This window comes from Solenopsis invicta, chromosome 5 (genome assembly GCF_016802725.1).
Source record: "Solenopsis invicta isolate M01_SB chromosome 5, UNIL_Sinv_3.0, whole genome shotgun sequence".
NCBI classification, from domain to species: Eukaryota; Metazoa; Arthropoda; class Insecta; order Hymenoptera; family Formicidae; genus Solenopsis; species Solenopsis invicta.
This window is the reverse complement of record NC_052668.1, coordinates 20,249,295-20,262,061: the sequence shown is the minus strand read 5'-3', so window position 1 is coordinate 20,262,061 and position 12,767 is coordinate 20,249,295. Positions and strand designations below refer to the sequence as shown.

At 30.8% G+C, this 12,767-nt stretch overlaps 3 protein-coding genes across 7 annotated transcripts; 2 read left to right on the top strand and 1 right to left on the bottom strand.

Moving 5' to 3' along the window:
- Positions 1 to 219: 219 nt before the first annotated feature.
- Positions 220 to 2,782, top strand: LOC105195088 (bolA-like protein 3). 3 transcript variants are annotated; one of them, XM_011160320.3, is made up of 5 exons: positions 220 to 349; positions 611 to 981; positions 1,592 to 1,718; positions 1,812 to 1,900; positions 2,355 to 2,782. In XM_011160320.3, the coding sequence occupies exons 2-5, from the start codon at positions 919 to 921 to the stop codon at positions 2,418 to 2,420; spliced, it is 345 nt and encodes a 114-aa protein (XP_011158622.1). In that variant the 5' UTR covers positions 220 to 349; positions 611 to 918; the 3' UTR covers positions 2,421 to 2,782. The 3 variants fall into 3 exon arrangements, with proteins under 3 accessions (XP_011158622.1, XP_025989307.1, XP_011158619.1); XM_026133522.2 differs by having other exon boundaries at positions 1,534 to 1,718; XM_011160317.3 differs by having other exon boundaries at positions 611 to 1,034; positions 1,534 to 1,718.
- Positions 2,783 to 3,542: 760 nt separating this feature from the next.
- Positions 3,543 to 6,543, top strand: LOC105195087 (ubiquinone biosynthesis O-methyltransferase, mitochondrial). Of its 3 annotated transcripts, none has more exons than XM_026133499.2 (5): positions 3,543 to 3,894; positions 4,468 to 4,506; positions 5,110 to 5,599; positions 5,704 to 5,884; positions 6,008 to 6,543. In XM_026133499.2, the coding sequence occupies exons 3-5, from the start codon at positions 5,153 to 5,155 to the stop codon at positions 6,133 to 6,135; spliced, it is 756 nt and encodes a 251-aa protein (XP_025989284.2). In that variant the 5' UTR covers positions 3,543 to 3,894; positions 4,468 to 4,506; positions 5,110 to 5,152; the 3' UTR covers positions 6,136 to 6,543. The 3 variants fall into 3 exon arrangements, with proteins under 3 accessions (XP_025989284.2, XP_011158617.2, XP_011158618.2); XM_011160315.3 differs by having other exon boundaries at positions 3,546 to 3,894; positions 4,367 to 4,506; XM_011160316.3 differs by having other exon boundaries at positions 3,546 to 3,903; positions 4,367 to 4,506.
- Positions 6,544 to 6,838: 295 nt separating this feature from the next.
- Positions 6,839 to 10,520, bottom strand: LOC105195296 (lysosomal aspartic protease). Its single transcript, XM_026133498.2, has 8 exons — positions 10,142 to 10,520; positions 9,020 to 9,273; positions 8,420 to 8,538; positions 8,080 to 8,279; positions 7,849 to 7,971; positions 7,620 to 7,776; positions 7,377 to 7,469; positions 6,839 to 7,305 (listed from the first exon to the last, which is right to left on the bottom strand). The coding sequence occupies exons 1-8, from the start codon at positions 10,204 to 10,206 to the stop codon at positions 7,153 to 7,155; spliced, it is 1,164 nt and encodes a 387-aa protein (XP_025989283.1). The 5' UTR covers positions 10,207 to 10,520; the 3' UTR covers positions 6,839 to 7,152.
- Between the last annotated feature and the right edge of the window lie 2,247 nt (positions 10,521 to 12,767).

Below are 12,767 nucleotides of genomic sequence, written 5' to 3'. Positions count from 1 at the left end.
CATATACCAAAAAAGAAAACTAATGCTTATTATCTCCGAGTCTTAACGCTTGCTATTTGCTATTAGTCATATTGGTTGCTTTCCTTAGAGAACTGTAGAGAACACAGTCGACCAGTCGACACTTTTCAATGCTTTTCAATTCTACTCTGTTCTACTCATCGTCAGGAGGAGACGGAGGAGATCGAGTCGATCGAGTCTGTGATCTGAGATTGTATTCGAGTGTATTAACTTGCGTCGATTTGTGTCTTCTAAAACGAAAGCAGCCAGGTTTACATCTCCACTAAATGAGGTTCGAATCTCGGCTAAGTGCGAGATGACATGATAAAAATCAATATTAAATATTTCTCGTGTAGGTATAAAATTAATCTTATAAAAAGAACTTTGTAAAACCTTCTGGACATTACTGTCGCGCCGTGATAACTAAGAAATATATCATACATATTTTACTATATTATCTTTTTTTGAAGAATTAAGTTTTCAGAATTTCGATAAAAGCTCAATTATTAAATTCTCATTATAGTTAATTAATAATTAATTTTTCTTGCAGTGTATGTATAATAAAACTACGTAATTTTAATTAAAATATAATCCTTTACTCTTACGTTTCTAGCGTTAAAAAAAACGTTGGAGAAAAATTGATCTGCGAGTTGTGCGCGAGTTGTGCGCTCATCAAATGATAAGCAATGATGATCGAGTGATGAGTGCCAACACTGCCAACCTAAATCCAAATCTAACGTTTATGCATGCATGCAGCATGAGTAAAGTGGAGTAAAGGTTAGGTTCAAGACGATCGGCGATGGTATTTATTGTCGATGATATTTTTACGACCGTTCTCAGTAGTAAACGAGAAGACGTGATCTTGGAAACGAAAGGTTCTCTAGGAGGAATTGAGAGGAATAAACGCGCGACGAGGAAGGAATGATCATAACTCGTCCGGTTATGTTTCGATCTGTGTTCACGTTGAGTTCGCGCAGTGTATCGGTAAGCCGGCAACATCAGCAGCATGTGTACTGTGTGCAGGCGACTCCTTCTCGGTATCTGAATTCAGATCTTTTTAAAGCAACACAAACTTTATCTTAATTAAATCGGTCAGGGATTAATCCAACTGGCAGGATTGCTCCCCACATTTCTATATTCTAATTTGTTAATTTCTTATTTAGTTTTTTTGGAAAAGGATATATTGATTATTAAATTTACTTAATACTCATAATAATATACATCAAATTGTATCTTAATAATATAATTATATATAAAATAAATGTACATTTACATATTAAATATAATCTTTAAATTATTAAATTGATATTTAAATACAAAGAATCTATCTATAATAATTAAATGAAAGAAGAATGATTTGATATATACATATTTGATATATACATATTCTTTTTCTATTTACATCTTACCATACTTTCTGTTAATAAGAAAAATAAGTAAAAAATTTAAAATTTAAGTTAAAATTTTATGAAATTAACTTCTTTGTTTAAATTCAATGCTACTTATTTCCCTTGAGCAATATTTTTAATACTATAGACAAGCGAAAATAAAGAGGACTGCAATGAGAAAGATGAATAAAACCAAACTGTTGCAGCTGCTATCTCGGTTGTGGAATGGTTCCAATGGCATACTCGCTGGTAAGCATGCCGAACAGAAAATGATATCCATTTTGAGGAACAGATTCCCACAAGCTCAACTGATTGAAGTTACAGATGTATCAGGTAACTATTTTTAATACCATATGTATTTTTGGGGAGAAATTTTCTCGAATACACTTGTAGCAATAAATTGACACAATTGCAATTGTACTTTAGGAGGATGCGGTGCCATGTTTGACATAAATGTTGTTGCCCCAGAATTCAAGGGACTGAATACCATGAAGCAACATCGAATTATTAATGAGGTGAAGCTTGACGATTCCTTCCTAAAAAAGCTGTGTTTAAGGAGCTTCTTCAGTTTTTTTGCATAATAACTTTACATAAGAGCTCGATCAAATTTTGAGAATGAGTTTGTCATGATTATATAGGCATTTCAGAATTTTTTAAAATTTTACTATATAATTTTCTTTAAGTAACTTTCTAAAATAACATTAAGTATAACAATTCTTTTTCAATTTTTTCCGATAATTATTAATTTATCGGAATATTGGATAATTATAAAAAAGATACTTTTAAATAACAAATTACCATTTTTGTTGTTTAAATTTTGTTCATTTATTATTTTGAAGACAACAGTGTCAAAAGCTCCTGTGTTAAAAAATATATATAAACAAAATGTCTCTTCACTTTTTTAAGCTGAAGCAAACGTTCTTAAATTGATTACATATCAATTATGTTAACAATTTTGTTTTACTACAGGTCCTTAAGGAAGAGATCAAAGACATGCATGGCCTTCGAATACGTACGAGTATCCCGCAGGCGTAAATTTTATTTTTCGGACAATTGTTAAATTAATTTTATAGAGGAAATATGTCAATACACTTATTTTAATGAATCTAACGATGGACATCCGATTCTCTCTTTCTAAAGTTTTCAAGGGATTTTCTCAGGATTTTCGAAACTGTCTTAATCTTGAATAATTTAGAAACAATTCTAGATTTTCTTTCCATATTTAAAATAATTTGTTGTAAAAGGAGTCCATTATTGGAACTCTATATTTAAGATCTGGAGATCATGCGCATGTTATATATATTTTATAAGTTGTAAATCTAAACACTGATATATAAGTTATAAAAAGAGATTTATAAAAAATACAAGTGAAATAAGAGTAATATTTTAATAATTAAGGAAATGTAATTCTTATTTTCATATCCACAATTTAGTTGAGATATATAGATTATTGAGAAAATAATTTAAAACTTAAATCTTTAATAAAAAGACAAAATACAAGCTTATACAGATATTTAGTTTTTGTGATGCTTTATTGTAACAATTACTTCCATATTTTTGGTTTCTCTATTATAATACTGTCTCAGAATTCGAAACGATTAAAATGCATACGTATTTCTACGAGATTTATTTGGATATATAAAATTAATAAAAATTGAATTTTATTTTTAAATTAAATGATTATGATCATTTAATCTAAAAATAAAATTTATCTACAATAGTAGATCGCTTTGTTTTGCCCATTTTGTACTTATTTTCTAGGATTTTTGCGGTCGTCAAATCATATCAAAAATTACAAGATGCATGAGATGGAAAAGTTTATAGTATCTCGCTATATTTTTGCGTTTAATATGTATATTTGTAACAAGGATGTATATTATTTAATATTAAATTATTATTTTATTCATTTCCTACTTTACCAACATTTGATTATATATAGAGTCGTGTTCGACAATCGGTAAAATAGGAAATGAATAAAACGGGGTAAATTTGTATTTTATTTTTTTACCTAAAGAATTAATAGCAATTAAAAAATTAACAACGTTGTAAGTGGGAATTTATAAAGGGGTCTTGTTAATATTTTTTTTTGTCTATTTTTTTCTAATTACACGTTATTAATTCTCTGCTTTAAGAACACAAGAATTATGTAAGAAAATAATTCATGTTTTTAAAGTAGAGAATTTGTGTAATTAGAGAATAAGTACTTATCGTACTTATTCACACACATTTGAAATTCGTACACTTTTTGCTTACGCATACGGTCACAGTTCGTTACATGATTTCAGTTATGACAGATTTTCTAACCTCTTTAGTCGTCAACATTAGTGCTTTTTGCGTAAAATAATCTCAAAGCTATTGAGCAGGTTGACGACGCGTGTCTGTGAGACACAAAAAAAATATTAGTGTTTGATAGTTGATATCTCGATTCTCGGAGCAGAATGACGCTTTTCTGAGAGATTCGTTGGTGTGAAAACGCGTTGAATTGGTCCTAATTTCGTCCAAATCGGAGGTGCTGGGGGTATTCTGGATAATTACTATTAACCATTACTTTTTTGACTTTTCATTTTTTTTAGTTCTAAGAATTAATCTAAAAAAGACTTATTTTTATTTCTATTTTTATATATCTTATTGATCCTGCAGAAAGTTGCAAGATTGAAAATTATTAAAGTTATATTTTTTCTAAATTATATTTGTACTATGCATCGTATATCAGAATCATCAATTTATGCATATGTATGCAAATGTGTGCTTATTGCAAAAATTTGAAATATTTTATATGATAAATATATTCTTCATGTAGTTTTTATGTAAAAAATTGTGGCAGATATGTGTAAAACTATACTTTATTATAATGTAAAAGTTTTTTTTTTTTTTTTAAGTTAAAGTGGGAACAATGCATCCTACTTACTTTAGTTATCTATTGTTTTATGTGAGAATTATTTCGATTTCTTAAAATAATTAAAGACAAAATACATTTTCAGATGTATCTGTTTCTTGTTGTATTTTGATTGATAATTGGATATATTTTCTGATTTTTAAACTGCAAATCAAACACAAATATGATGGTCTGGAATATTCTCAGATGTGTCATTGGATCATCGAGGAATACTTTCCAAAATCGGTATGAGGGATATTTAATTATATCTTGCAATGTATCTAATCATGTGATGAATTACAAATTACTTTTTATAAAATCACACAAGTCCATTTTTAAAAATTTGGTTATGAAACTTTTTTTTTAATATCTTAAAGTATACCCAAATATATCAGTATATTACTGTGAATAGTTTTGTTCTGACAAGAATGAAATTGAAAACGATAAATATAAATAATAAATGTTCTCGGAAAATAACATTTTTCCGAGAACAAAACATCCAGAAAATTTTATTTATTTTATCTTTTAAATGGGCCCTTAAAATATTTATCAAATTCTACAATTTTGTTCTTATACTTATTATATGTTCAGAGTAACACGGTGCCATATTTACAATAAATGATTTGAAGAAAAGAAATTTCTTTTGTTTCTTGAAAATGTAACCTTTTGCATTTGTTTAGTTTTTGTAGATAAGTTTTTTGGACTTTATCTCTTTTGTTTATTGTTATATTTTTTATCTTTTATTAAAGTATGTGAATGGAATATAAAAATCTGATCTATTTTATGCATAAATATATCATATAAAAATGTCTGTACAAGGAAATAAAAAAAATCCATTATTTATTGCAGATTGTCTAAAAGTGCAATATGTATCAATAGAATTGCTAGACTAATGTCGACAGCAGATCCTAAGGAAATTGAGTATTTTTCCACTTTTAAACATGTCTGGTGGGATGAGAATGGCCCATTTTTCGATCTCCATCTATATACTCCGATTAGAGTACAGTTTGTGAGGGATGGATTGACAAATGCTGGAATTGAAGTCCCGAACTCAGCTCTTCCGCTGGAAGACGTCAATATTGTAGATGTCGGTTGCGGTGGAGGTATATTGGCCGAACGTCTAGCTAGAATAGGCGCGCGAGTAACTGGAATAGATGCATCAGTGGAATTAATAAATGTTGCTAAAGAGCATGCCAAATTGGATCCCGATGTATTGGAGAGACTGAACTACATTCATACAACCATAGAAGATTTTTCCCAAAAAGAAGGCCAGTTATATGATGCTGTTGTGGCTTCTGAGATTTTGGAGCATGTAAAAAATCCGCAATTATTTTTAAAGGTACAATATATAGTAACAAGAGTCGACATATTGAATGTAAATACTATTGAAAACACTATTAAATATAAATACAAAATTAAATCTTTTACAAATATTCTTTATAGAAATGCGTGAAAATTTTAAAACCTGGTGGATCAATTTTTATAACTACGCAAAACAGAACTCTAGCTTCTTGGTTGGTTGTTATTGTAGCGGCGGAATACATTTTCGGAAGAATACCTGTTGGCACTCACGAATGGAATAAATTCATCGCTCCTCACGAAGTTCAACGTATATTAGATGATTGTAAGTTTTATCTCTGTTATAAATTCCAAGAAAAAAAATGTTGCATGCAGATAATATTTATATGACTAATAATTATTATGTAAGTGTTTCTATATTTTTAATTTTTAAACTCCTTTTTTATAGATGGATGCAAAACGAGATTAATTCATGGACTAAAATTTAACCCACTTTTAAAACGATGGTCTTGGTCGTCGTGTATAGAAATTTTTTATGGACTCCATGCAATCAAGCAAAAAGAAATTGGTATGTAGTTTTCGAAAAATACAACTTTCGTACTAACAAACGTATGAATCGTATATTTTTATTGTTTGCCTCGTTATGGTTGTGATAAGTTACAATTGATACTGGATATGAAGATTGTTGCAAAACGAATTGGATTTGTGGCATAAAATTTAATGTACTGACAAAATAATGGTTTTGTTCGTCATTTACTTCTACATTTTATGCCTTTTATGCAAATAAAAAAAAAACTGACATACAATCTTCGAAAAGTATAACTTTTTTTAATGCAACACAACACATTTTTTAATATTTGTTTACCGACTATATTATATAATTGAGATTAATGATTTTTGCGGTCTGTTATACGTATAGCCAAGTGTACTATACAACAAATTTAATATAAGATAGGCCGAGTCGGTCACAGCAAGATTTTTGTGCTGAAACAATGTGTTATACGTTTCTACTCATTTTGAACTGCGCGACGCACCGTTACTTTCGGATTCAAACACAGTTCTTGAAATTGAAACAAATTAAATTGAAAATCAATTAATAATACTGATGCTAATTTGCATCTCTATAATCCCCCCCCCACCCCCAAAGAAAGTTAAAAATTTGTTGTAAAAAATATTACCTCGACTAGGGTAATATAAAATGCGCTATGCTCAGACATAGAATATGGCGCTTAAGATTGCTTAGGGGAAACATTTTATAACATGAAATTAACAATATATGAAAAGAATACATATTTTATTATAATAGACAATTGTATTTAATATATATCTTGCGATAATATAATTCTATGCACAGAGATGTACCACATTGCCAAAGCAATATTGTATATCTTCATTCTAATTTTCTGAAATATCACATTCTGAAATATACATTCACATACTAACAACATATTGCATGGATCACAAGTAAAAAGTACAAGGCAATAAGCATAGGAGTCAAGATTCTAAGAAAATTTTACTTAATTATTCGTAAAGTTTTGTCGTTTAGATCTTCTAACATCTAAACGGTAACTTCATCGATAAGGCAATCAACATTTATTTTGCTTCAGCAAATCCTACTCGATTGTTTCCCAAGTCGAACTCTGTATAGTACCGGCCAATAAACACGTCACCCAAAATCCATAATGGATCACCCATATCCATACCTTGGAAGCCGCTCATACATATCGTATGACCCATTTCTGTGATCTACGGAAAATTAAACATGGAATGATATTTTTGTTCTAAAATAATTTAAAATGTTATGTGACGATACTCACTTCAAGAACGTAATCTTCGCCTTTGAGGCTAAAAGTCTTACCACCTAGGATGAAATTGACCTTGGGTAAATGAGGAACCATCGCACAGTTCACCTTTATAAAGAATGGTTAATGTTAGTAATTAATAACTTAAACATTTATTAATTATTATCAAGCAATTATTAAACATTTATTAATTTATTTCAATGATTTATTTAATACTGTCAAAAGTTACTACTATGAAAAGCATAATCGATTACTTACTAATGCCTGTCCACCTATCATCGTAGCTCCGATCTGTTTGTTAATCTCGTTGATTTCGACAGTTGGTCCAGCTATTAGAGACGTACCTGTGTCAGCGATAGCTTGACAGGTATTCTTGCATAAGATGTGGGAAGGTGAAGAATCCCCTACTGTAATCCTAGAGTGCGATAGCATTTACAATTTGCTTGCATACGATCAGTGACATACATATAATGTAGAAAATAATCACCTGTCCATAGTAAATTGCCAGTATCCTTTTCTGGTAACATCAACATACGTCATGCTGCCAACATAATGCTCTGGATCGGAACCACCCAATATCATTTCACCACCCTGTGCGGCCGTCGGATCTCTATGAGATATTGTATATTTTTTACATTACGATATAAAAAGACAATTTGATTGAAGAAACACATGATTTTAGAGACATATGATATACACACAGGAAGAAAATATATACCGATTTAAATAGAAACTAAAAATAGGTTGCGGCACTAGTTTCTGTTTGACCATGTTATAGAAAACGGGAGTCACTCCGTCAACGGATATCGTAGAGTAGCCCATTCCCAAGATACCGTCGAATTTCGCAGCGACGAAGGTTAATCCCGGTTCGCTCACTGCTTCCGCGAATGTTTGATTTTGAACATTGAGGCCAGCGACCTATGAAAGGATTGATATCAATAAAATATCACTTTGTGGATGTTTTTAATCTGAGAACAATGTATATATTTTTAGGAAATTTTTATAGATTATAACTACAGTTGAAATTATATTGGGCTATTTGCTCGATGATGACTCACATTAACTACATCAGTAGATAAGAACCCAGACAGACTGCCAGTACCATATCGAATGGCAAATGGAGTACCATTCTTTTGATATGTGATGGATTTTCTGCTATCATACTTATTATGTAATACTGTGAAAAGTAAAAAAAAAACAAAATAAAATTAATTGATATTGGAAGATTTTAGAAACAGATTTTTTTATTAATTTAAATGTATAATCAACAACAACTTAAATCATCAGCTGTATTTATATTTATATTATTTGCTTTAACACATGAGCTATCTTGTGTCAGAGGTCATTTACTATCTTTAGAGTAATGATAAATTACATAAACCAGATTGCAAGCAATTGTGGAACTTGGTTCCATAATATTGTTATTACTTTATCTGCAATTTTAATTTTTGAAACTGTCACTTTAAAGGTTCAAAAATTTTACTGTAAATATATAAAACATATATAATTTTACAGAATCATTTCTATTCTATGTTTTTACTTAATATGAATTATTACGAAGAAAAGAAGGAATCGAGGTTATTTTAATATTTGGAGTAATATTATTAAATATAAATAAAGGAGTCTCAAAGAAATAGTAATACTGGGAGGTTACTTACAGCAAGCAATGTTGGTATATCTGCACTTTTTAGATGGTACCCAGAGATTCGAGGAACCAGTGTCGAAAATTACTTTAAACTTCTGTGGTGGGGTTCCAATTGTAATTTCACCATAATATTGAGCATCTAAATAATTGGACAAAGGTTCCGTTGAAGAGTGAAGGTGCCTAGTTGTAGCCAAGCGAACTTGAGTGAGCTCCGTGCCTACCTTTCTCAAAGCATTTCGAACGGATTCTGTTTTTTGTAATGGGATTCTTAAAGAGAAATAAATTATATTATATTATATTGTATACATGTGTGTCCGTATATATATATATATATATATATATATATATATATATATATATATAAATAAATAATGTAAATGTGTGTGTGTGTGTGTGTATATTTATATACAAAAACAGTACATATATGCATATCTTGTATATAAATATCTTTGCTGATGCCATCTGGAACTCGTTTGAAAAACAATGAGTCATGAAGACTGCCATGCAAGTTTAGTGCTTTGTTCTAGAAGCTTGTGCAACACAAGTACATAAAAAATCAATACATAATACTTAATTATTGAAAATAAAATTTTTAGCTACATTTGAGTCTCTAAATTATAATTCATACATATATCTGAATATATTACTTAATGTATAGTTTCAATCTCGAGTAAAAAACCGTCTCCTTTCCGTTTTCCTTTGTTAACATTATATACAAGTTTCACACAAAGAAAATAACTCAATATGACTATAGTTATAAAATAAACAAACAATAAGTAGATGAAAAATAGCTTTGTGCAATCTATCTGTCTATCGAGAGATTAAAATGAAATCTAGATGATCTAAATGCGAGCTGCTACCCATAACTCGCATTAATTTCATTAGTCATTTCAGTAATAAAGAAAATAAAAGCGCAAATCTAAAAGAAAATCTTGAAAAACATCTCTTTGTTTGGATACTTTACTCCGACAGGGAAAGTGCGTTCCTCCGCGTATCTGATCGCGATTCGATCGTTAAGATAATTTATCACGAATACAGTGCGTCGATTTCAAGAAGTTGCGGGAGCGCGATCTGTTAATCGGTATAACTTACCGCGCGGATACATGAAACGAATAATCGCGACGTATTCTCTCACCTTATGAAAGAGCTTGCGTCGCCCAAGACGGCGAGTGCCGCAATTGCCACGAAGAGACGAAGCATGTCGTCTCTCAAATTTGCTCAGCGACTGTTAAAAATCGAAGAAATTTTAGGGGTGTTGTGACACCGTCTGACTCTCCTGCGAGCTGCGAATCGGATCGGAACGGCTGACAAGCAGAATTGGCAGCGCAATCAAGCGCAATGCTCAGCGGGGAAGAAGCCGATTAACAACAACACAGTCTTTGTCCCTCTTACACTCCAATGGCCAATGGCCAATGCCCAATGCCGTATCAGTCCGGTCAGCCGTCAGCCGTGTACCGTATATCGACGAGCAGTACCAAGCAGTACGCAGTATCAAGGTGAGGACGATCAGCACCGGACGACGACGAGCGGTATGTACACGAGCGGCAGCGCCATATATACGAACGCGCAGCTCTGCGCGCAGCAATGGAGCGATGGAGCGATGACGCGCGAAGCGTTTGAAAAGCGGCCTCGATAGATTTTTTCATTAATCAACTCTTAAATTATCGCGTTATATTGAGTATGCGCATATTTTATTAACGCGCGCCCACACAATGTATTTAAATAAATTCAATGATTAATGAGGAAACGATGGAAAATCGCGTTTCGAAAACAATGTTGTTTACCTCAGTAAGGTAAAACAAGCGCGCGTGTACAAATAAATCAATGCAAATGATATCCACAGACAGCCCAAGCTTGGACGTTAATTATCAATGATACCGAGAGTAACGCGAGACGTCGAAGTATCGTTCAAGGTCAGGGCATTGAGAAAATTATGCAAAAATTCAATACTAGTGACATGCAGAAATTTACAGTTTGCCGATAAGGTAAGATTGGAGTTTCTGCTTATCGAACGTGCGCTTGAATTTTAATAAGACTGACAAAAACGAAAATACGTATTAGAACATCGACATTCACTTGTTCGTCTACAAAGCTTTTTTTATTCCGCTACGCGACACAACAATAAATAGGCTTTCGATAAAGTCGGTATAGTTTTGCTCTACAATTTCTATGCTGTGTACTAGTATAGTCGTGAGCTAAAAGGTAGCAACACATTTTTTTTTATGGTAGATGGTTTGATGCTTAATTGGTTGGATCCACAGGTAAGAACCAATGACGTTCGCCGTTTAATGAGCAAGTCTACATTTCAAAAACAATCGAAGAAAATGTGTTGCAACTTTTCAGCTCACGACTATACACCTTTCTTTTCTATGTGTAAAAATAAACATCTATTCGGTTTTGTTTTCTTTCTTATCGCTTTCGTTGTCTCGGTAAATAAGTATATGCCGGCATCTTGTTTACCATTTCGAAATGCTGCCTTGCCCTTCACGTGGCTTCGAATCTTAATTGCGCAATGTAATGTTAAACACTTCCCGATATGATATAAATGCGTTGCATACGCTTAAAGATTAATGCGCTTAAAACTCGCTGTTATCAGACCGAGAAGTAACTTATAGTTGAAAAATTAATGATTTTCAACCTAACTTATAATTAATTTTTAACTCTAACCGTTTTTAGTTACTTTTAAAATAAATATATAAACTTTAATTAATAAATACATGACTTGTAAAACTTACCTATACATGCTCATATAGAAATACAAAATTTATTTGATATTTCATATAAATTTTTTTTATTTTTTTACAATTTATTTGTAAAAATTAAATTCATTTAATAATATTGTGATTGTTTTGTTATTTAGAGTAATTAATTCTTAAAACAATATTACGACATTTATATTTCATATTTCATATACTCATAAAAATTAATTTTTAATTTAAATTAAATTAATTTAATCTTAACACAACTTTGCCTTAATTCTTTTACGCACAGAATAATCAATGATGAAATGATTCGAATCAATTGATGAAACAGAAATAGTAGTTACTTTTTAAAAAAGATATGTAACTGCAAATGCAAATATATTGCAAATTGTATAGTAATTTGTCGTAAATTATTGATTTCTTGCTAACTCTATTTTAATACTTTTATATGCAGAATAATTACAAGAATCGTATTGTGTAAAAAAAATTACATAATTTTATTTAACAAAATAAGTATGTGTTTTGATGATTTTTATATGGTTTTAAAAACTTTTTTTGAAAATTAATTTTATTTTTCTTCCTTCAAACCACACGCAACCTTTGTTTGAAACAATTCATCATGTTTTTGAGAAAATTAGTTTCGGAAATTGAAAGGAATAATTCTATGTATCTTTTTTTAACAATATACAATTAATACATAATTGTAATACACATGAATCAGGCAAACTCGATCTGTGTTGTTTTGTAGGTATTTATTATGTAAATTGTTCTGTCAGCAAGATCTGCTCGATTTCTGTTACCAGTCTGCTGACATAGAATGATATCAGAGACATCAGATTCTGTCAACAGAACGTAAGCGGAATGCGATCTCAAATGAGTTCAGTCCCTAATATTTTTTGATCAAATTTCACTCTTACCAATCTGCTGTTGACATTTTGCTAACATTCTGCTTAACATTCCGACTGACATTAGAAAACTGAGTACATTAGAATTTGAATATAATAGAACGTAAGAGACTATAATATGTTGGAATATGTGTCAAAGCATGTGGCACATATT